Source organism: Catharus ustulatus, chromosome 1 (assembly GCF_009819885.2).
Source record: "Catharus ustulatus isolate bCatUst1 chromosome 1, bCatUst1.pri.v2, whole genome shotgun sequence".
NCBI lineage: Eukaryota > Metazoa > Chordata > Aves > Passeriformes > Turdidae > Catharus > Catharus ustulatus.
The window spans coordinates 10,511,647-10,535,067 of record NC_046221.1 but is presented as its reverse complement, the minus strand read 5'-3'; the positions used below and the strand labels follow the sequence as shown (position 1 = coordinate 10,535,067).

The 23,421-nt window shown below is 41.4% G+C and overlaps 1 protein-coding gene across 1 annotated transcript in view; it reads left to right on the top strand.

Annotated features, from left to right (window-relative positions):
- Window positions 1-23,421, top strand: part of ADARB2 (adenosine deaminase RNA specific B2 (inactive)) — a 303,805-nt gene that overhangs the window by 201,360 nt on the left and 79,024 nt on the right. The window contains exon 3 of the mRNA XM_033063178.2: window positions 2,392-3,296. Coding sequence (XP_032919069.1) covers window positions 2,392-3,296 — 905 coding nt within the window. The remainder of the gene's footprint in view (window positions 1-2,391; window positions 3,297-23,421) is intronic.

Here is a 23,421-nt window from a genome sequence, read left to right as displayed (position 1 = left end):
GAAGCAGGAGCTATCTTTCTTTTCATGCTCCTTGACTACAGTATCATTATGTACCATAATTGGCTCTGTAAAAACCTATTAGGTTAAGATGGGAGAGGAGGTGTGAAATACAGAACCAAACCTGTTTCCTGCTAAAAAATATGTCTGCATCAAAATATTTTGCCTTTACTTTAAAAACTACACATAACTAAAGAGATATCTTCTGAGTGGGATGAAAACATGAGAAAAGGTCATGACAGAAAATGGTCAGAGACACTGCCAGGCTGGATAGAGGAAGTTAAAGCCAATATTCCCTTTCCCTTCAGAACAGTGTCTATAAATAGAGTTGTGAACTCAATGTGAAAACAGCACATTATCCTTGTGTCTTAGTTATCATGATTTTTTCAATGTCTTATTTCCAGAGAGGTTGGTTTAAATATGTCATGTTTTACACAGATGAATACCCTATGAGGGAACTTTTCCTATTATGTACGTCTTTTGCTTTTCTTTCCTTCCTCACCTGTCTTCATTCTGTCCCCTTAGCTGCAGAAAGTAAAAATTAACTAGTCACTAAAACCTTAATTTGTCAGTTCATGCTCTGCCTCAGCAAAGCACTGCAGAAGAGAGCTCTTTGGTGATAACTTTGGTGGGACATAGACCCGGGCTGGAAGCTCAGTGTGTGCTGCAAGGTTTTCAGGAGAGGGAGCCTAAAGACTCAATTCTGCAAATGGGCCCCCATTTGTGCCATGGTTATTTCTCCTGTCTAGGCAGTGATATTCTTTCTGTGGAACAACTTGCATGAGTGTGGATTTAGTGCTCTGATTGGAAAAAGTCTTTTGATCTTAAATACAAGTGTAATGTTTCAGGACATAAAGGAAGTTTTTAGTCATGATGGTTGGTTCTACATAATCTCCTCAGGCTCCTGTGCATCTGTTGGCCCAGTCTAATACTGGGGGCAGCACAGACCCAGAGCTCCAGCAGTTTCTCAAAGCTCAGCCAGCAGCTCACCCCTTACATCCTTGCATACAACCAATATTATCAGAGTAGAGAGAAAACCAAACATGGCCCCACAGAAAGTGGGAGGACCATTCTCTGTCCCATAAGGACCACAAGGACCTTCTCTGTGCGTGGGACTGACACAGCCTGTGCAGGTGGCATGATCGTGTCTGACAGTAACAAACCTAAATCTGGGAAAGGCTTCGTGTCCAGCACTGTTTCGAGTAAAGCAGGCAGCCACACAGTGCTCTGCTTGGAAAGGGATCAAGGGCATCACTCCTGGGATGGGTTGCCTTGTAGGTTGTTTACACCCATATTTACTCCCTCTGTTTGTCTCTGTCCCAAGGAGTGCACAGGAGGACTGGAGGATGTGTCAGAGATGCAAGACATTTAAACAAAGTCATCAGAAATTACAGAAATTTTAGAGGATTATTATTTAGCCAGCAGCACACCTTGTGTCATTCAGGACATCAGTGGGATGGCTCTCCATTCTCAGCTCTGGCTCTGCTGTGGCACAGAGCACTGCCTTGCAGCACATTGCACAAGCATGGTCCAGAGCAGTGGGGGATGGAGTGCTCCCTCCATAGCTCCCCACTGTCATTAAATTCCCTTCCCAGCACTCCTGGCAGTCACTCTGTCCTGTTGCTTTTCTTTGATACAGATCATTCTTTACATCAGTAATTGCTCCCATCATGATGTTCTGGCTTCTCCTAGTCTCATTTGGGTTTATCTACACCTTTTGCGATATTAGTTGTTGCTGATGCAGAAACTAAGAGCATCTGCAATTGAATTTGATAGATACGCCCTCACTTGCTAAACTGGGATCTGAGTCCAGACCAAATCATTGTTTCAAATGCTAGGAAGGTCTGTCAGATCATTTCTTAGTCTGGATTAATGATGTTGACAGCGCAAGATGCTATGGTGGGAGCAGAGATGGTCAATGTATTAATTGCAAATAGATTATTCAATACATTGGCCCATTTTTCTGTTTGTGAATAATTTCTGATTTCTAATAATGTGTTCATAAGCATTCACCCACATGGATTATAGAATAATTTTCATCCTAAGAGAATTTTGCAAACTATTTATATTTTACTAGTAATTATCAAGCAGTTAATTTAAGTCACGTGGCATTCATTGTGCTTCATCTTTGAATGATGTAATCTTTTCTTAAAATGGAAGGCTAGTGACTAATAGAAGCAGACCTTTAGGGACAAGTAAACATTCAGAGCATGCAAAAAAACTGTGCTAGAAATAATAAACCAACCATTATACAGATATTTAAGGAAAACTCCTAAAAAGGACTTAGCAACAATTTTTTTTTTTTTCTTTTTGGCTATTCTGACAGCCCTAGGCATAATGTCAGCTGCGATGATGACAATTGTAATGTGAGTTGTTTCCTTTCTTTACTGACAGGTACCAGCAGTGCAGAAGTAAAAGAAAATCGAAACATTGGCAACCTGGAGGATCATCCAATAGCATCTACTGATAGGGCAAGAGGGGGAACAACTAGCAGTAAGAGGAAAAGACCCTTAGAGGAAGGCAATAATGGCCATTTCTGCAAACTTCAGCTTATCTGGAAGAAAGTTTCATGGTCAGTGACACCAAAGAACGCTCTGGTTCAGCTACACGAACTCAAACCAGGATTACAATATAAAATGGTTTCCCAGACAGGTCCAGTGCATGCTCCAGTCTTTGCCGTTGCTGTGGAAGTAAATGGACTTACATTTGAAGGCACAGGCCCCACAAAAAAGAAAGCCAAAATGCGCGCCGCAGAGCTAGCCCTGAAGTCATTCGTTCAGTTCCCCAACGCCTGCCAAGCCCACTTCGCCATGGGAAACTGCATCAGCCCATCCACGGACTTCACCTCCGACCAGGCCGACTTCCCAGACACTCTGTTCAAGGAGTTCGAACCATCCACGCACAGCGAGGACTTCTCGGTCTACAACCCCGTCAACAACGAGCTGCTCTCCACCGCCTACCGGCACGGGCGCCTGCTGTGCCACACGCTGGACCTGATGGGCCACGGCAGGCCCGGCAAGGCCAGGGCGGCCAAGGCCGAGAGCGAGAAGAACCCGGTGGTGCTGCTCAACGAGCTGCGCTCCGGCCTGCGCTACGTCTGCCTCTCGGAGACGGTGGAGAAGCAGCACATCAAGAGCTTTGTGATGGCCGTGCGAGTGGACGGGAGAACGTTTGAAGGCTCAGGACGTAGCAAGAAGCTGGCCAAGGGTCAAGCAGCGCAGGCGGCCTTGCAGGCCCTCTTTAACATTCGTCTGCCCAGCCACATTCCCAGCAGGAGTAAATGTCACCATTTGCCACAGGTGAGAGCTCTTGGGTAGCTGCACCACGTTGGAGGAATTCTTTCCATGAGTGGGATCGGTATTGCTGTAGCCGTTGTTGGTCTGCCCAATGGTTCCTCTGATGTTACAGCTTCGTGTCACAAAACAACCCTTTTCCCATAGAAAGGGCCACAGGGAAAAGATTGGAAATAGTATCCTGAAATCATTAGGTATAATTTGAAGCTCATTCCAGGGGAGGCATAGAGGAGAGAGCAAAATATAAGGGGAAATACCAACATTTCACTTTGGTACAGTGATAATATTGGCACAGGCAGAAAAATCAGGCAATTCTGTGGTACTGCACCTTTCTTAACAGAGAGAAGCCCATATACAAGGGATTCTCCATCTTTAGAGTTAGTTTTCATGAGGACCATGCTCTGTATCTTTATCAGTGATAAGGAATGTGCCTGAGTCAGAACAATTCTGCCACCGAAAAAGTTAAGAAATTTTGTTTATTTCAGTTGTACCATTGGAATTTTGTTGGTTTTGTTTGTTTGTTTTTTGTTTAGTTGCTTTGATTGCAGAGCTTGGGTGTTTTTGTTTTGCTTTTTTTTCTTTTTTTCACATATACCTCTAACAGCACAAAGGATACTGAAAGCTTTGAAGCTTTCCTGGAACAAATGTAGAGATTACTGCTGTATTCATATAGAAAATATAGATCTGAGGTGCCCACTTTGCACATGAAAATTTCATAGTTGGTCATAGGCCAAAGGCTATCTAAGCATTACTCAGACTTGTGTCAATTTTCTGAGTTCACAGGAAGTCAGGATTTGCAGACACTGGGAAGCATTACATGGGTTCAAGTAATTTATTGATTTGTTTGCGCTATCAGAAAAGGTTTGATCCATCAGCACCAGGAGGTGATCTACAGCTACAAAGCTCCCTTTATGAAGGGAGCTGTTAATGTCCAGGATTTAATGCAAAGCACTAGGAGCACTAAGAGTCATTCTTCTGTTGGCTTGCTGTGACACCCTAGGCAAGTCATTTAAATTCAATATGCCTGTAATAAAAATGAGCATATTATATGAAAGAACACTTCAAGATCCTTAAGTAGAGTGTAAATGCAAATCATGAGTAGCAATTCTCATTAACATTAGTAAAGATGGTCATTATATGTTCAAGGAGTTTGATAGGAGATTAATCCTCTAGGTAGCATGACTGCCTGCAGGACCCAGGAATTATATATGGTGACCCAGAATTTTCTCTGTGTTTCCAAAAAGAAAACATGACAAATGTGATAAATTCTAAAATACACCATAATCCTCCACTTTTCTTTTAATTCCAGGTTGCAAACTCCATGAACCAGTAGGATAATAACATAGTTCAATAATAACAGTGATCTTCACAGAGTGCTTTGCAGGCATTTTGGAAACCTTAACCAGCATGGCAGTTTCACCTTTCCAGTGCTCCTTCAAAGTGCACACGGTTTTAAATGAGATACCTCATTGGTATCATTCATTTCCTACCAAATGAATTCTGGTTATAAGAAATCCCATTCTGGTGGTTGCTTTGCTGCCCCCAGTGAACTTTGCTGGGTGTGTCAGCAGGTAAATACCATGTATTTATTGACCTCTGGTATGTCATGTTCTGAAACTGCACCACAAGGATCATTGCCTCAGTTCCTGAGCTCTCTGAAATATTCCCTGGTTTCTTGGCTTCATGCTCACCTTCTGCCTGAATATCACATTTTACTTCAGTCTCTAACTGTTCATTAAGCGACATATTCTCCAGAGTATGTTCCTTTTTTGTGGCCTTTTCTCCTTTCTGTAGGCTGCTGCCCTCCTTATCTTCTTCTCTTCACTGTTCTGGAAGTATAAATGTCAGTGAAAAGGTGTCACTGAACTTTCTCCATCAGTATTTCTTGAGTGGTTATGTATTGTCCAACTAAAAGATTACTTTTAATGCCAGCATTCAGCACATTAATTGAGAGATAAGCCTTAACACTGATTTCTGCTGACCTCCTTACAAACTGCTCTCATCAACAGATATAGCAGCTGTGACACCAAACCTGAGTTTGTGTTACTTGCTACATCATAATTCAAATTCCAAAGAAACCAACAGACATATTTCCACTGACTTCAGCTTAAGCATTAAATCCAGAAGCATATTTTCTTGTTCTCACTGTGCTATGCAGTACCTCCTCAAGTGACTGCCTTTGATCACTGCCTCAGTCAGTCTCTCTGGTGTTTGGTCAGTCAAAACAGTGTAACCATACTGGGGATAGTGCAGCTCTCAATAGCTGTGGTCAGAGCAGCTGCTCCAAGCACTGTTTCATCTCCTTCTTGTCCCCCTGATCTTGTGGGAACCACATTTTCAAAGACATGTTTCAACCAAGTTTTCAAAACTATTCCTATTCAGCAGTCTTGGTTCATGTCCATAGGTGTTTAAAAGCAGGAGAGCACCATGAAACCCAAATAGCTTAGGAGCAGAATTTGTAATATTAGGAGATTGATTTCTTCACAGAATAAGGAGCAACTGCTCTCCTATGCAACCATTCACTTTTTTCATGTGCTTCATTGTATTTGTTAGAGTATCAAACAGCTAACTCATTGGTAGTGGGGACAGGCAAACAAGATCAGCTATAAGAGTTTCAGCTGTATTTTGAGTATTTTGTAGAATCCAGGAGTGTGTTTATCTCTGTGTTTGTCCTTTACAAAGAGTATTCCAGTTTTGCTCCTGTTTGCCTTGCCATTATCAGTGGTGTTATGAGGATAAAATACGGCTTTTTGTGGTTACAGCCTGACTGGAAACAGGAAAGGGCTAAAAGTTACATGATACCTGTAGTCCAGTTGTCCTGAAATTTTGGATTTCACAGTGTCCAAGAAAGTTTCAAAAGAAATCAGGTGTCCTTATGAGCTGGGCCTCCAAACCACTGACATTTCTGCTTTGTTAATCAGGGCTCCCAGGGGACCTGGTGTCCTCAGCCTGGGCCTCAGGTGTGCCTGCAGACAGACAGACACTTTTCTGCTGACTAAGGGAGATTCAATGTAAAACGTCGACATTTAAGCCACAATAAAGGAACTGCCTAAAGGAGGGTGTAGCCAGGTGGGGGTTGGCCCCTTCTCCAAAGCAATCAGCGACAGGACAAGAGGATGTGGTCTCAAGCTGTGCCAGGGTGGTTCCTGTTGGACATCAGGAAGAACTCCTTCCCTGACAGGGTGGTTAAGCATTGGAATAGACTGCTGAGGGAGGTTGTGGAGTCCCCAGCCCTGGAAGTGTTCAAGAAACAATTCCTCATGGCACTTGGTAATGTGGTTTAGTTGGCATGGTGGTGGTCAGTCAAAGGTTGGACTTGATGATCTTGGAAATCTTTTCCAACCTTAATGATTCTGTGACTCTGTGATTCTGCATTGTCCAGTTTGTCCTGAGAGGTGCTGTCTACACAGGAGCTTCTGAACCACCAGAAAATGCACAGCATGGATGTAAAACCCTGTAACCGTGATCCCTTCTGATTCAGGTGAAACAGAGGGCTACAAGAATAGCAAAGCCAGAAATAGATAAACTCCCTGAGTCATCTGCAATCCAACTTGCTTCTTCAGCTCCCTCTCACCATGAAAACACTTAATGAAAACACACCATGAAATTCTGAGCACTTTACAATACCAGTGTTTCCTTAAAAGAACATTGCTGTGACTTCTTTCCTGTGATTGTTGCACAATGTGTTTGGGCTAACTGTAAAATTGTACGCAAAAGGTAAACAAAAGCATATTACAATTTATACCAGAAAAAAATTAATCTGATAATTTAAAACCAAGATAATTGAGATCATGCCTTCTTTACTGCCATCAGCAGCTCATCAGTCTGCTCTGTGACTCTCATACAGGTACAATAGTGACTGGGAGACATGTGCACTTGCCCATGTGTAGAGGAGGTAGCTGAGATGAACCCAAGAACTATCTGAATGGTTCCAAGATTTACCCAGTCTGCCTGTTCTTGCTCAACTAGATGTTTGGTCTGTGTTAGGCACTGAAGTGGAAGATAAATACTATTGATGGTCAGAGTGGGCACACAATGTTGATCAGAGCAGCTAAGATAGGAGCCTGGAGATCTGCTAAACTCATGGCAGAGATAAAGTAACTCAGGAGGATGGAAATTACAACTCTTCATTGTACCTTGTATCAGTCACTAAATATTACTCCTTGTTTCCTGGCATACTTGGTCTGAACTCATATTCTCATATGCAATTTCTTCAATTATCAGCTTTCATGGAAGTCTGGCAATTGTTACTTCCCACTTTGGAAGCTCATGTTCTTACATTCAAATACAGGAGACTGCATCAGAGGATGCTGACCAAACCAGCCCTAATGAGTCTGCACAGACTCCCCAGCTTTCCAAATGCAGGAGATCAAGGTGGTCCCCAGCTGCATCTGACCAACTTTTTCTAATCTTGTAGTCCTTCTAACCTGTCTTAGTCTAAATGGCATTCTTACTGCTGTAGAGCAATACCATTAATTAATACTGTCATAACAAATTAGTAGAAGAGGGGTGCCTGGATTTCAAATGAACCTAAATTAGAAAAGAATAGGTGTGAAAATTGCATTCACTCTGCTTTGAAATGTCTAAACGCTGCTGTTGCTCGTTCACATCCAGACCCTCCAGAGCAGTGGTTGTCTATTTATTCTAACAAAACCTCATTGTGTTTTGTGTGTGTATCATCAAAAAGAAGCAGGGTTTCTCTCTTTGGCAAATACAGCTAACCTTTTGGATCCAGTTAAATCCCCTATTTGCCAAAAGCTTCATCTGCAGGCTAAAGTGACCTCAATCCCACATTGCAGTGATTCTTTACTTGGAACAAGTCAAGGATTCCCACCATTTAACTTCAATGTCATCTTGGTGAGAAGGTGGCATAATCATGGGAAGAACAACCACCATGCCAGGGAAAGTCACATACCCCACACCTCTCACCCACTCCCCTCCAGAAACCTGTTTCCCTGTGTTGCAAAGCTGGTTCATATTCATGCAGTGTCAGTTGTTTCTGCCTCCTTAACTTTATTTCTCCCACTGTCCTCATTCACCAGCTTCCTGGTAACTATGGCCTCTCCCCTGTGTCACAGTTAAGCCAGGGCTGAGGTTGGCAGTGATATATTTGACTCCAGCATGAAGAGCAGGCATTGAGGTTTGAGAAGCTGTTCCAACAGGTTCCCTTTGAAGAGCTTTGCCTGGTCAACTGAGCAGGTGCATAGTTTTATAAACTTCTCTGTTTTCTTCTTCACAAAGAGAAACAGCTGATGGGTGTGTGTGTAGCTCCTAACAGGAGAATGCTAGAAAGAGAAATGGTGGGGACCAGACAGATGCCTTTGCAATGCAAATAACGTTTGATTTTCAGCCATCTATTTCTTACTCAGTAGGTGGGGAAAGTTGCTTTTATAATCAGAGCTACAGGCAATCAAGAAATTTATAGGATTACAGTTTCTTAAGCAAAACAATGGCGAAATAACCAATTTAGAGGCACAGCATTCATTTACTGGATACTGTTATTATTATCTTGGCTACTAATTGGATTGTAGTCACTTTTAGGCTCACAGCTGAGGAACCAGGACCACCTCCTCACCCTTCATACAAGTGCAATATAAAAGATAGTTATTGCCCCAGAGAGATTACAGCTTGAGTCTCAGATGAGGAAATGTCTTTGGTTTAATACATAAAATCCATGCTAGATCAAATGGAGATGCAGAATGGCTACCTGCATGGAATTACAGGAAGTAAATTAACAGGGTAGGACACTGGTAGCTTGCTCTCACAGCATCAACATACATATATATATAGACATTAAAGGGTTTCTACATGAAAACCAGTCATCACTGCAAAACAACACATAACTTTGCATCAGCTTGGCTCCAGTAATCCTGCAGCTCTCTGCTGCAGAAAGAAGTTGGTGTATCCATCTCCACACTCCCTGCCTCTCTTTTGCTCCTCAGTTGCTGTACCGTGTAACTCCCAGCCACGGACAACTCCAATCCCCAAAAGATTCCCCTGCACTTGGCTTTAACTTCTGTGTGATATAGAGCATGCTCATGGCTTTCAGAGCATTAGGTGTGCTAAACAAAACTCTCTTAACTGAGATGTGAAATTCTAAATGTACCACTCACCTAATTAATAATACTTAGAAGAACTGCAATAATCGTGGTAATTAGTTAATGAATAGCCAATTTTAATTTACAGAAGTGAAAAAATAATTGTAATATCTTCAAGGGAAAAAAATCTGTAAGGCTGAAAGGTATTTTTCTATGTAATTTAAGTTTATAAGCAATCCAAACCTCTTCTTCCTCTGAAAAGAAAGGAAAATAAAAAATATTTATCATTTCCTTTATAAACACTGTAAGGTTCCACGGTGATTACAATGCATTCAGAGTAGGGTAAATTGGATTTAACCATCTAACTTAGCTGCTGGGTGCTCCAGTAGTTGAAAATACTTCATATCATCCATGCATCCACAGAAACAGCATTTAATTTCTTCCCTTCAGATTCTAGATTGCATATTAAACAGGGCTAGTGAAACACAGTGTGGATTCTGCTGACTTGTGCTATTTGCCTCAATAAACCAGGCTTGTCTATCCACGAAGCTGATGATGTGGATCTGATTTGTGAAGAATTATTATTTGTGGAACTCATTAGGGTGAGACAGTTTGTGCAGTATGATTAGGGCTCCAGCAACCAGCAAACCTAGTTAGTACATGAAAGCTGAATCCCAGTCTGGTGTCATCCAGACATAAAACCTTCTTCTAAAGCAGACACTCTCACAGCTGTCAGAGCTGCTTCTGTTGTTTTCTGGCTTTGTAAGTGAGCTAGGGACACTTCAAAAAGCTCCCGGCAAGCTGGACCTCGTTAAAGCTGCCGCTTAATCTTGGACTTGCATCCTGACTTTGTTTATGATGCTTCATTATTACCTACTAAATACGGGCCATGATCGTTCTGCTCCGCTAAATGGAGCTGTAATACAAGCGCCCGGAGTGAATTTTTCTTTGGTTGACTTCCATGCAAAGCCTTTTCTGTTTGAGCTGGAGTGTTAAAGTCATGCCAAAACCACGTTCTTTATCTATTTTTATCTGTATTCACATCTAGGAAGCCTTAATTATTCAAGCAGATTTTTCCTTCTATGTAGAGTACTAGAAGCAAGCTTCTAGCATTTATTTTACGATGACTACCTCCCTCTTGTGGTCCTTGTGCCAGCCCTGTGGCAGGCAGATCCATTGTCGTGTGAGGAAAAAACTAACAACACAAAATCCCTGTGCACCTTGACAGGGCAGTGGTGTCCTGAGCTTCCCACTGATGCTGCTGAGAATCCCAGTGCCACGTGTAGCAGAGGGACCACTCCCCCTGAAAAGGGAACATCATCATCCATTTCATTTTTCTTGCAAGTGTTAGCCTTTAAATAGTGAATTTTTGTAGTAATCGTGGAGAAAACCAACATTCCTCTTGCCCCTTTATCTCAGCTAAAATGTCTACACATAGTGCAATGTGAAAGGATTATGTACACACACACACACACACACACACAAAATAGTATGCAGGTCATGACATTCATAGGGGGAAAGTATTTAGGGTTTAATCTTAGGGCTGCTGAGAAGTAATGGACAGAACAGACTTTGGACTTGTTAAACTGGATGCAAAATGTGATTCATGTGTTTAGACATTTATACAACCAGAGAGAAGTGGCTGAGGTTCTTTGAGATAGTAAAATCCTTCATTGTTCACACAGTGCTCTCTTAATATGAACTTCTTACAACTGAGTTTGGATTTTTAATGTGAGAAAAATTTTAGAGCAAGGGTGTTGGTTTTTTCTCTTTGCACATATGCGATGCATAATGTGAACTTTTGTTAAGATAAAATATTATTACAAATTTCTGAGAAAATAGAAAGCAGAGATAAATACATATAATCACTGGAAAAGTGGGTAAATTATCCATCTCCATTCATCACATTTTATTCAGTGAAAGCAATCAACATTGTCTATGTCTTATGATATCCATCAACTTCTTAGACTGTATTCTAAGACACATAAAATATTAATGCATCCATTAAATTTTTCTCTTCTACATTTAATACTGCAATATTATTGTGTTTAGACAAATTCATGTTCCTTTTTCATCCTTTCTGGTTTTCTAATTGACAAGTCAGAGTCTACTTCTAAGCCAGTTGATATTTCCTATTTGTCTTCTGAACCACGATAGACATTTGATATGAAAATGCCTAAGCATGATTGCTCTTAACCTACTTGTCATCGCATCTGCTGCAGACACCAGCCCCATAATCAGACCTGAATTCACACAATGGTACCTTAAAATCAGTGCAACAATGAGATGTCATGCAAATGAGCCTATGCTACTGAAGCCATGCTAATTTCCAAATCCTTTTGTGCTGTCTCTTCTTGCTCTCTTTATCCAGTTCATCTTTAAAAACTAAAGGTGGAAAGAGCACATTCTCTGAGCAAACACAGTCATTAACAGAATTAATGCAGTTTGGTTTGTTCAGAAAAATAATCTAAGTATCCCATGATTTCTAAGTTTTCTGTTCTTGTTGAGTTCTCTTCTTACTGAGTTCCTATTTTTAGGCCATCTTCTATGAACTGGGAACTAATGCTCACAGAAATAATTATAATCAACTCCTTTCTCTCTTATGTGGGACATTGCTTTAATAGGTTAAACACAAGGAATAATATGTCCCCAAGGTCTGGTGGGGAGGTAGAGACAGCTACACTGCCTTCATTTCTTGGTTGATAATTAGTTCTTATCCAAATCAACTTTGCCCTGGACTTTTAATGAATAATCCTCACAGGGATATTGGAGAGCAAACTCATTACTCCAGAATGAGGCCCCTCTTTTCTTCTACTCTCCTTGAAATACACACAAGTCATTCTAAGCCCCAGTGGCTAATGATTCTTGTACACCCATCCTGTGGAGAACAGCTCAGAGCAGCACCACAATGATACTGTTAGGCCTTGGTTGTCCTGGTCTTTGCAGAGAAACAGTGTTTAAGAGAGGAGTAGAAATGCTTGTTTAATCCTGACCCAGCCACACAGAAACACTCTGCAAACCAAGCCAGTGGCCATCAACATGGAGCAGACCAAACAAGCAAGCTAGAGAAAAGCAGGGAGCCGTGGTTGGTGAGACAGCAGTCAAGTTTCTTGGAGGCTCATGGGTATGGCAACAATGAAGGGCAGATGTGCTGATTGGTGCACGCTGCAGGACACAAATCAGAGACACATGGAGGTTTTTGTGTCTGAGTATCAGCAATTTGCACAAGAAAAAGAAACATGTCACATAGCAGTTAAAACTGTTGTCTGAGCCAAAAGTTAGCAGGCACAACTTGGAAAGCAGCATGAAAATAGTGTCCTGTAATAATGTTTATAGCAGCTCATAACACAATCACATCGAGAGAAGAGGAATTGCCCATGAGGGTCACCAGTCTGGAAAACACCTTCAGAGATGTTAAACACAGTTATCAGCTCTCACTGAAGAAAACCAAAAAAAAAACATGGCACATTGATTCTTATGGATCCTATGGATTACTGATCTTGCAACTCAGCCCAAGGGTTCTGCTAGTCAGCAAGGACTGACAACATATTAAAACACTGTCATATTTTGCTGCTTTTTGTGTCATTGCATGTTCTCCCTGCAGTGCTCAATTAAACTGTCAGGAATTTTCCTTTATGGATTTACATGGACATTATCAGAACAGGGGGCATGAGTTGTTGACACAAAGATATCTTCATCCTTTCTGTGCCTGACTTCTTTGAAAATGCACCTTCAGTGCTGCAGCAAATTCCTGCTGATCATAATTCATGGCTCTTTGATGGTTTGTGCATAGCCTAAACTTTACTCTGGGAAGTATCTCAGCGTGTCTGGAAGAGTCTGTGGACTGTATTTCCCTTCCACCTGATACTGGCTATTAATTAGAGAAGACAGCAAGGCATCTTAAAATTTGGGGTTTTTTTGCTAAATAAGCTATTTTACTCAAATTCGCCCAAAAAAAATCTGAAGTACAAAGCCACAAAGTACTGCCATATGAACTGTCGAGTAGAAATTATTTTTCTCTTCCTTTTTTTTTTTTTTTAATTGAAATGTATGATATATTTGGTCACAATCACGATACTACTGATAGGATATACACTCTGCTTTTGCAGGGTAAAAGCCTTCAGCTGAATATTTTATATTTTGACTTAGAGAGAGACCAAAGTACAAGAGGGATAGGCTACTGCTGTCACCATGCTCTGGAGAACACTGATGGGAAAAAATTGATAGCATTCCCCAAAACACTGACAAGCTACAGTGCATAAATTTTCCTTTTAAATCCTAGGTTCATGGGGGGAAGTGACATGACATTCAAATGTACTAGTCTTTGATATAAATATTTTGAAATGTTTCCCCTTATGAATAGGCAGGAGCCTAAATTTATATCTTTGCCTGCATCTCTTCCTGTACATTTGTGAACTTAGAGAGATCTTAAGCCCTCCTCTTTCCTAAAAAAAAAAAAAAATAAAATTAAAAAAAAAAAAGTAACATTTTCCTTTATATAACAAAAATCAATCAAGCAAGCCAAACTAGTTAGTCCTTACTGGTAGACTAACACCTTGCCATGTAAAAGAGCTAAAAATCTGGCAGATACCTGAGCCAGACCAGGAGCAACTTACGCAAATTCAAGGGATCTTTTGAGGAGCCCTTGATAACAATAGGTCACCAGATAAACGCCAATAAGGCTGAACTGAGCAGGAGGAGAGAAACAGAAACTTTGGAAGGACAAGCTGGAGGAGGAAAAAAGAAAAAAAGCTTCCAGGCTTCTGGGCTGCCTTTGACAGAATTGATTCAAACAAACTGAATGCTCCTACTGCAGTGGTTAACAGCAGTTGGGTTTTTCTTTTCCCTTTCAAAACATGAGATGCCAAGAGAGGGATCATCACAGGCCACTTGCCTCTCCTAAGCTGTGGTATCTGCTGTGCAGGAGCAGGGCTGCTCCCAGCTGCAGATATGAGGGAACTTGCTGGAGTCAGGAATAGAAGCTTATAATATAGAAATTATTCCCTTGAGGTCCTGGGAACAGTTCTTATGGAGTGAGGGTGGAACTGGTGAAAATCAGGCAAAAACCACAAGTGTGGGAAGGAAACTGTTGAAATTACAGCATAGTCTTGAAGTTAAATCCTTGCAAAGGCATGCATAGGGAAATGCTTTGACAGTAATTTGAGCTGTATTTTGCTACCTATGGCATGTACTGTATGCTGAGAATTTATTTTTTTGCACATATACCTGCTACCATTACAAATATTAAAAGTCCTTTTTGTGGTTGGAAGATTATAGTGAATAACTGAACCAATGTGAACTAAATTTTCTCTGATATACATAGGCATGAAGCCACAAAACAATGTGGGTAGATAATACCTTTATTCCGTATTCCCACAGACATAAACCAGAGCAGAACTTGAACCTGTGGATTTATAGCAAATAAAACTTACATTGAAATATGTTCCAGCTGTTTCTCATTCCATCATGAAGCTGATAAATAGCTAATCTCCAGTTCAGGCCTCTCTATTTAAATAAGCACACTAAAAAGTTTAGCTATCTCTGACTGAACTGCTTCAGCTGAATATCCTTAGTTCACTGCTTCTGGCCTCTATTAAAAGCAATTCAGATAAATTCTGTTTTCTACTAGTATTTTTTTCCCTCTTGACACAATTGGTATCAGGTCCTGCTTAAAGCTTTCAGGCTGGAAGAAAAACAATCTGTAAAATACATTATTTAGTGAGCACAACTAAGCATTACTAATACTAGGAGGACAAAGGAATTCTTCCATATTAGCTGTGAGCAAATACATTTCTCTCCATGGGAAGCCTCACCCCACAATTAAAACTGGTGATTTTGCAGAGCTGTGACCGAAGAGGGACTACATCTTTTCCTGAAGCACAGCTGACAAGGAGCTGAGACACCTCGACTCGCTGCATATTGTGTTACCTGCTCCTCTGCTTGAGCTGCCTCTGTCCCTGCTGGTGTGAGGCAGCAGTCTGGCTGCAGGCAGGGAGTGAGCAGCTCTGCCCCTGCCAGGGCACAGGCTCACAGGTGTCTCCAGAAGTATTCAGCCTTATTCCCTTCCTAGCTCTGATGTCCCTTTGCTGGTTTCCATTTTCAAACTCGTCCTTTATCAGGAGAGATCTCTCTCCCAGCACACCCCATCCAGGCAGCAGCAGGCTAGAGCTGGAAGGAAGCAGCTGTGAGAACAATTCAGTGTGATTTTAGGTTAAATGTTAGGTGCCCCGTCCTTGTGATAATAGCTGGCATTAGAGCACATTAACACAATTGCACTTGCTGCAAATTAACAGCGATCGGTCCAGAGGCACAATATCAAGTGCAATAATAATACACATGTATGAAAAGCAACATGATCACTACCTAATTAATTAATAACTGGTTACTGATTAAAAGGGGAGCATTTGGAGTTAAATGTGTCCTTGAAAACACTAACAGGATTGGTTTAGCACTGATTGTATTTTCCAATAAGACACATAAGTGCAAATAATTGCTTCCACTATATCATGGAATTAGTTCCATGACAGTTCAGCTGATTACTTCAAGGTTTTATCTGTGTTTTGTAGCTGCAAGATCAGCTACCATTTTGCACCTTACCAGCTGGTAGTGAAACACTCTTCTGTTTACATGTATTACATGTAATGTAGCAGCAGAAGCAGAATCAATACTGTAGATATATACAGTACCTGTATCACAAAGGTTACCACGCTCGGAAAACAGCTGATGAAAACTTGAGGCAATGAGCTGAAACATTCTGCAAGTAATTCCTAGCAGCACTAAAAACAATAATATAACTTTGCATGACATGGGTAATCCTCTGCAGACTGAGGGAAGCATAATATTTTCTGGAAGGGAGTTTTGTGGTCCACTGAGGGTTTGAGTGAGATATGGGGTATACCTTATAAGTGAGGAGTGGCTCGTAACTCAGTAGAGGTGGAACCTAAATGAAGTCACAGAGGTCATTCTTATTTTATCACTGAGAAAAATGTGCCCTGTATATCACAGCTTTTTCATACATTTAGTTAGTGGGATAATTCTAGGTTCAATGAAATGTTCATTTTTTTTTCATCTTGTATTTCATGAACAGAAAGCTTTCAAAACTACTAAAAACAATTTGAAAAGGACCATTTGCAATGTAAGTCCAAAGTTAAGCTTCCTTATGTGAGTTTAATGAAATACAAGGAACTCTGTGGTTTATTTAGTGTATGGAGCCATCAGCTAAATATTTTTGCATGTTTTTCTGTACATTTTTTTGCAGTGGCTGCACTGCAGAATCTAGAAGGGCCAATGAAGCAGTCAGAAAAGTATGCCCATCCTTTTATCTCCCTTCCTGATAGCAGCCATTCATGTGATGTGAATATTCTGCACAAGAGATTTCTATGCATGTTTTCAGGCTGCTTTCCAAATTAGCTTTTGGTGATCAGCTTTCTGCTGCTCTTAACAATCCTTGAGACTGTTTAACTATATTTGATAGCATAAGATATCTCAAGGCATTAATTCATCTATACAGTTTCAAAATAGGGACTTCAAAGTAGCAAGAGCAGCCCAAAGTAGTCCTGCACAGGGAGCAATGCAGGCACCCCCAAGGCAGCAGCAAGCAAGCCAGGCAGCGTGTTGGCAAGACATATCAAAACATGATGGTGTCTCCATTTCATCTTGCTTCTTCTCTTCTCAACACAGGGGGCCTGTACGTTCTCTTTTTGTGAGGTATGAATCAATTTGAGCCCAAAGAATCTCAGAGGGTGAAGGGTTCCTGGTGGATGGAGAGGCTGAGCCCATGTGTTGGTCTGGAAAACCTGAAAGTGTAAATATGAGGGCAGTCATCTCAGTGCTTGCTTGGCAGGGCCGAGAGAGCAGGCAAGAAAACAAAAACAGTGCTTCTTTTATTTGTACCTGTATAGGTAACCCAAAAGTGATCATCAGAGTTTAAATGTATTCTGGTAACAGCTGTGAACAATTTCACTGTTTCTCAATGCCATGTGTTGCCAGTTGAGAAGCCTGTCAGTAATTGTAACAAAGCTATTTCTCCATTTCTCAGACAAACTAAGATAAACTCAGACATAGAATGGTTACATTATCCTTTTTTTCTAACATATTTTTGATTGCTGACAGGCCTTATTAGCAAGAAGCAGAAAGGTTGAGAAATGGTTGATTAGAGGTTCAGCTGTAAACTGGAAATGTCCTTATTCAAATGTCCATTGATGAATCTGCTGTAGAACATTTGTAACAGGATAGATGGGTGTTAAAATCCTTATTTAGCAAAATTGAAGCCAATCAATGTTGACACTGGATTAGACAGGAGTATTTGTTGCATTTGGCAGCTGTGAAGGGGGTTGCAGTTTGTTAGAGAAAGGAGGCGGTCCACAATGCATCTGTGGGGTTATGAGCCATGTATCATGAGATGAATGAGCCAGTGTTAGGAGGAAGCTGAGTGAGTGCCTGATTTTGGCTGGGATAGACTTAATTTTCTTCATAGCAGCTTGTATGGTGCTGTGTTTTGAATTTCTGAACAATACCATGTTGATAAAACACCGATGTCTTACCTGTGGCTAGGCAGGACTTACACAGCACCAAGGCTTCTGTGTTTCTCACCCCACCCCACCAGCAAAAATGCTGGGGATGCACAAGAAATTGGAAGGGGACATAGCCAGGACAGCTGACCCCAACTGACCAAAGGGGTATCCCCACACTGTGTAGCATCATAGTCAGCAATGGCAGCCTGGGGGAGAAGGTGGAAGGGGGAGCACTCAAGAGTTAAGGCATTAATATTAGACCAAATAAACTTTCTTTAACTCAAGCTGTGAGTTTTCTCACTTGTACCCTTCTGATTCTCTTCCATATCCAACTGGGAGGGAGAGAGGAAGGAAGCAGCTGTGTGGGGCTGAGCTGCCTGCCACGGTAAACCCATAACAGTAGCACAGAGACACAACTGTGGGAGGTGTATAAAGCCACCATTTATAAATCTACATTGACATGCTGGCTTTCACTGAAGCCAGTGAAAAAATTTTGTTTTGTACAGGTTCCATGTTAAAAAAAACTACATTTAGGTAATGTTTGTACAAGAAGATACTGAGACAGTGCAACTTAAAACCCACATTGATGGCTGTTCTCAGAAAGCTGCCTGGTTTCCATTCATACCTTGAGGGGCTAATCAATAAAGCATAATTATCTCCTCTGTTTATAAGGTGATGTTTGTTCTCAGTTTGAACTGAGAACTATTGAAAAGACATATGAGGAAGACCTGAATGTATGTGTCAGGATCAATTCAGAGTTTAAATTGCTTATAATGGCTTTTTAATGTCAATGCAGATATCTCTGAGTGGCCTAAAGAGAGGGTGACAAAAAAGGTAACTGGCTGTGTCACCATCTAGTTTTGGGGTTTTTTTTTTATTTAAAGGGATATTGTCAACAGGAACCTAGTCACAGAGCTTAGTGTAGTTCTAAATATAGCAGTTTACATCTTAGTGATGCAACCTGTGATTGTTTTAATTATTTTAGCTTTCTTTTCTCCCTAATTGCTATTGGAAAATTCAAATTTAAAAAAAAGTAAATATGACCACTAATTATGAAATTTTTTGAAAGTATGAAGTTGGTTTGTAAAGAACAGCTGAGGTTGGAAAGAATCTCTGGAAATTATCTAGTCCAGTCCCTGCTCAAGCAGGACCAACTACAGCTGGTTGTCCAGGCTCATGTCCATTTGTGGTTTTAAGTACGAAAATAGATGCAGACCCCACAACTTCTCTGTGCAGCCTTCTTGCATTCAGATCGAATTTAAGGTTTAAATTTGTGCCCATTGCCTCTTGTCCTTTCACTGGGCACTACCAAGAAGAGTCTGGCCTTTCATTCCCTCCCATCAGGTGTTTCTATACATTAGTGATATCCCATTGAGCCTTCTCTTCTCCAGGCTGGACAATCCATCTCTCCTCTCCTGCTGTGAGACATGCTCCAGTCTCTTGATCGTGGCCCTTTGTCGGACCCAGTCCAGTATGTCCATCTCTCCCTTTCACTGGGAGGCCCAGCACCAGACCCAGCACTCCCAGTGTGCCTCACCAGTGCAGAGAAGAGGGAAAGGATCATCTCCCTACACCTGCTGGCTCATGGTCAGCTTGTTTATCCACCAGGACCCAAAGGTCCTTCTCAGCAAATCTACTCTTGTGTTGCATCACCAGCAAACTTGCTGAGGGTACAGTGCCCCATCATCCAGACTTGTGAAGGGGTTAATAGCATTGGACCTAGTGTTGACCCTTAGGTACACCATCAGTGACATGCCTACAAGTGGACTTTGTGACACTGTTCCTACCCCTCTGGTCCCAGGCTTTCAGCCAATTTTCAATCCAATTCACTGCCCACTAACCCTCTAACCCATACATTGTCAGCTTGTGAATTCTGGTGCTGTGGGAGATGGTGACAAAGGCTTTAATAAAACCAAGGCAAGCAACATCCACTACTCTCCCCCCTTCCACCAAGCCAGTCACTTCATTATAGGAGGCTATCAGGGTCTCTCAAGTACAATTTCCCCTTTATAAATTAATTATACTGTTCCTCAATCTCCTTCTTGTTCTTCATGTTTGGAGAAACTTTGGAGGAGAATTTTGTCTTGGTGGTGGTGGTGACACTGCAAGGCTTGCAGTTCCCAGGTTCTTCTTTCTTGTCCTTCTTGAAGGTAGGAGTGACATTGCTCTTCTCTAGTCTTCAGGAAGCTCTGTTGGTTGCCATGAGCAGGAGCAGGATGGAGCAGGCTATTTTTGATTTGCTTTTGCTCTGAGCAGCAAGTTACTGAGCTACTTTCAACATGACACTTCCATGGTCAGTGCCGTGCTGGAAGCTGGATGAGGAGATCAAAATAGCCCTCTCTGACTTTAAAATCTTTGGGTTTGAAATTACTCATAATATTGTCAAGTCAAATACAACTGATAAAAATACAGCACCTTTTTTGTAAGTTGATCATGTCCCTTTAGCATGGTTATTCAGTATTCCTAAACACTCTTGTTAATAATGTGTGACAGGCAACTGTGATGGGGAATGCTTCATGATTGCTCCTTATGTGATATCATGCTGGGATTGCAGACCCATGTTCTGCTGTTTTGTTATCTGTACTTCACTTCAGACATGTTTTATTATAGTACTTTAAAAGGAAGAATGGAACATTTTATATATTCCTGCCAAACCCCTTCTGTCTGTTGTTCGGTTTTTTTCCTTGAAGAATTGTTTTTATCATCTATCTTTTACTGTGTATCATATCATTATCTTCAGCTGTTAGGGGGAAAAATGAATAGACTTACAGTGTACAAGAGACTGACAGCAAATCATAGCATGGATGTTCCCTCCAGAATGACAGTTATACCCTAGATGGCACAGTGACTAAATAACTCATTGTGAGAAACTCCTTCCCACAGACAGTTGTTAAATTGAAGGTATTACCAAAACAGAATGCAAGAATTATTGCTTGTTCTATGGTCATTTTTCTTTAAGTAAGGATATAAGTTTCTTCTTTTTTTTCTCCTTCCGTTAGAAACAAACAGAAAGAACCAATCCAACCCTCAGCATCATTATAGCACCATTATGGTTTGTGCTGACCTAGTATTTTCACTATAAATCCTGTTTTCCACCTGAGTCTTGAGACCAGAGTTCATTTGCAATCCACACTTGTTTTAGGGAAAATATTTTTAATGCACTTTTAGAGCTGAGTCTGGACCTTTTAAATTTTTCAAGTGACATAAAAATAAAAATTAATTATTTCAGTATTGTTCTTTCTTTCCTGTAGCAGAGAACTTAATCTCAGTTTGAAGCTGAGATTTTGCTAAAATTTAATGGGAAATTACTGTAAGTCTAAATTATCACAATCAAACCATTAAGATGAATATCGTAATTTCTTTAGAGAAGGGCCTATTTTTTGATAATGCATGAATATTCAGAAACTTTGCAAATATAACACAAAGACTTGGATACTCCTGGTACTCCAAAGACTCACTGCAAGTTGTTTTGTTTCATTAGGAGATCAGCAGCAGACTTGTAATGCAGAAGAGCACATCTATCTACTTTAATCCTAGTACAGACACAACAGATTAACAAAACAGTGTCCACTCAAAGAGGAGAAAACACATCTTGTTCCTGCTGAGACACACAGCAGGAGTGCACTAAGAGGTGACTGAAGCCTGTGCTTTGGGACAAGGACCTGTCCTGCTGCCAGCAGAGCTGGCACTGCTGAGGAGCTGCTGGGGACATCTCCAGCCAAAGGAGACCTGAGCATCACTCCAGCTCATGTTATGACTGCACTGTCTGGCTCCAGGGAGGAAAAATGTGCTTTTAAGCCTATTTCCAACAGAGTCCAGCATCTGCCCAGCAGCTCTGTGGCAGCTGAGAGGGGGTGCAGTCCCCTCAGTGTCCCTGTGCCCAGCAGGTCCTGGCCCAGTGCCCAGCATGGAGCAGTGTGAGGGTCCTGGCAGCAGAGAGGAGCAGGCTCCCACCACAAACACCAGCTAAAGCCCACTCCCATCAGGGCAGGGATACATGTTGGACAGGCTCTGTCAGAACCCTGTTTTACTGAGCAGAGTGGCCTAGCTAAGGCTGTGCTGGATGGTGTAAGCCATCTGGATTTAGTCTAGCTTGTTCCTATTGCCCATGGTGTGCTGATCAGCAGCATCTGTATGCAGGGACAGAAATGGGACAGAAAGCAGTTTTGCCCATCCCTGTGCACTGGGAGAGCTCCCACTGGGCAGCAGGCTCTGCTTCCCCTCTCTCACTAAAGCTCAAACACACAGAAACCTGCCCAGCAGCATAATTGGAGTCATCCTCTAGGATGACTGAGCCTTGGCAGCCCAATTCCTGCTTTGCAGAGCCTGAAGGTGAAATTATGATTGACTCTTGCTTAAAAAATGAGAAGGGGAGGGGAGAACAGAGCTCCCATTCCTGTCTCCCCACTGGTTTGTAAGTACATGACAATAACACAGCCGCACATGGGCTTACATTGGTTTGGCTTCATACAGAGATTAACAGCTGATTTAAATTCAGCAGGTGCAGGTTTTCTGTGTGGACAAGACTCATGTTGATAGGAAATCAATGGGTTTAGACATTTCTGAATTCTTCCCTGGCACCAGGCAGTATGAAATTCTGTAGCCCTGGGGTAAGTGACTATACAATGTGCAGGTCAACACCAAGTCAGGCCAGCTGGATGATTCTGATAAAATCTGGTTTTTGCCTTCCATTTTACATCTCTTTTCTTTTTATTTTATTTTCAGATACTAGCATTAAAATTACTTCAGGATCCTAGTTTTATCTGGCAAAGATTAAGGACAGAGAGAGAGAGATTGAGAGGGCTGTTTGCAAAACTGTCAAGAACATCGAACAGTCCAAGCGTAAAAGCTATTCACCTTCACTTTATACCACTGATGGGTATAATAAAATATTTTTCATTCATCCATCAAAAAAGTTAGAGCTATTTACACATATATATGCAGAATGCCCAATGTGATTTGGCATAAATGCTTTAATCACATGCATTTCAGATGTAAGCTACTTGTAGCTGCACAACTGAGAGTGTGAGACATCTGTCTTAAGTGCTGGCTGATAATAAGCATCATGAATCTTCCCTGCAGATCCTGCAGCACTTCCCAGACGACAGGTTTGATTTGGCCTGGGCTTTCATGCAAAGCTTTCACTGAAGGCAAAAGCAATTCCACGTGCAGAAGGGCCCACTGCACTACACAAAGACGGTGACCGCTGGGGGGTGGAGCACTGCACTTGAGCCAGAGCTTTGTTTTTGGGGGAATAGTCTTTTCTCCCCTAAAATGCTTGAGCCAGAAATGTTAAAGAGTCATAATGTCCTTCATGTCCAAACAAAGACAGAGGACATGTTCTGTGAGACTCCTCTGTAAAATTTGTATAGCTTTATCATGCTTTTTAAGGAAAGAAAAAAGGCATCTGCTTCTCCAGCACACTGCAAAACAAAACTTGTGGAGGCTGATACAAAAATACAGAATAGTCTTTTATGACATGTGGAATAGACAAAAAGTCATTAAAGAAAGAAACAGTGCCCATTTGTAAATTGAGGATCATTTTATTTCCATGTATTTATATTCATAAAATACTTCATT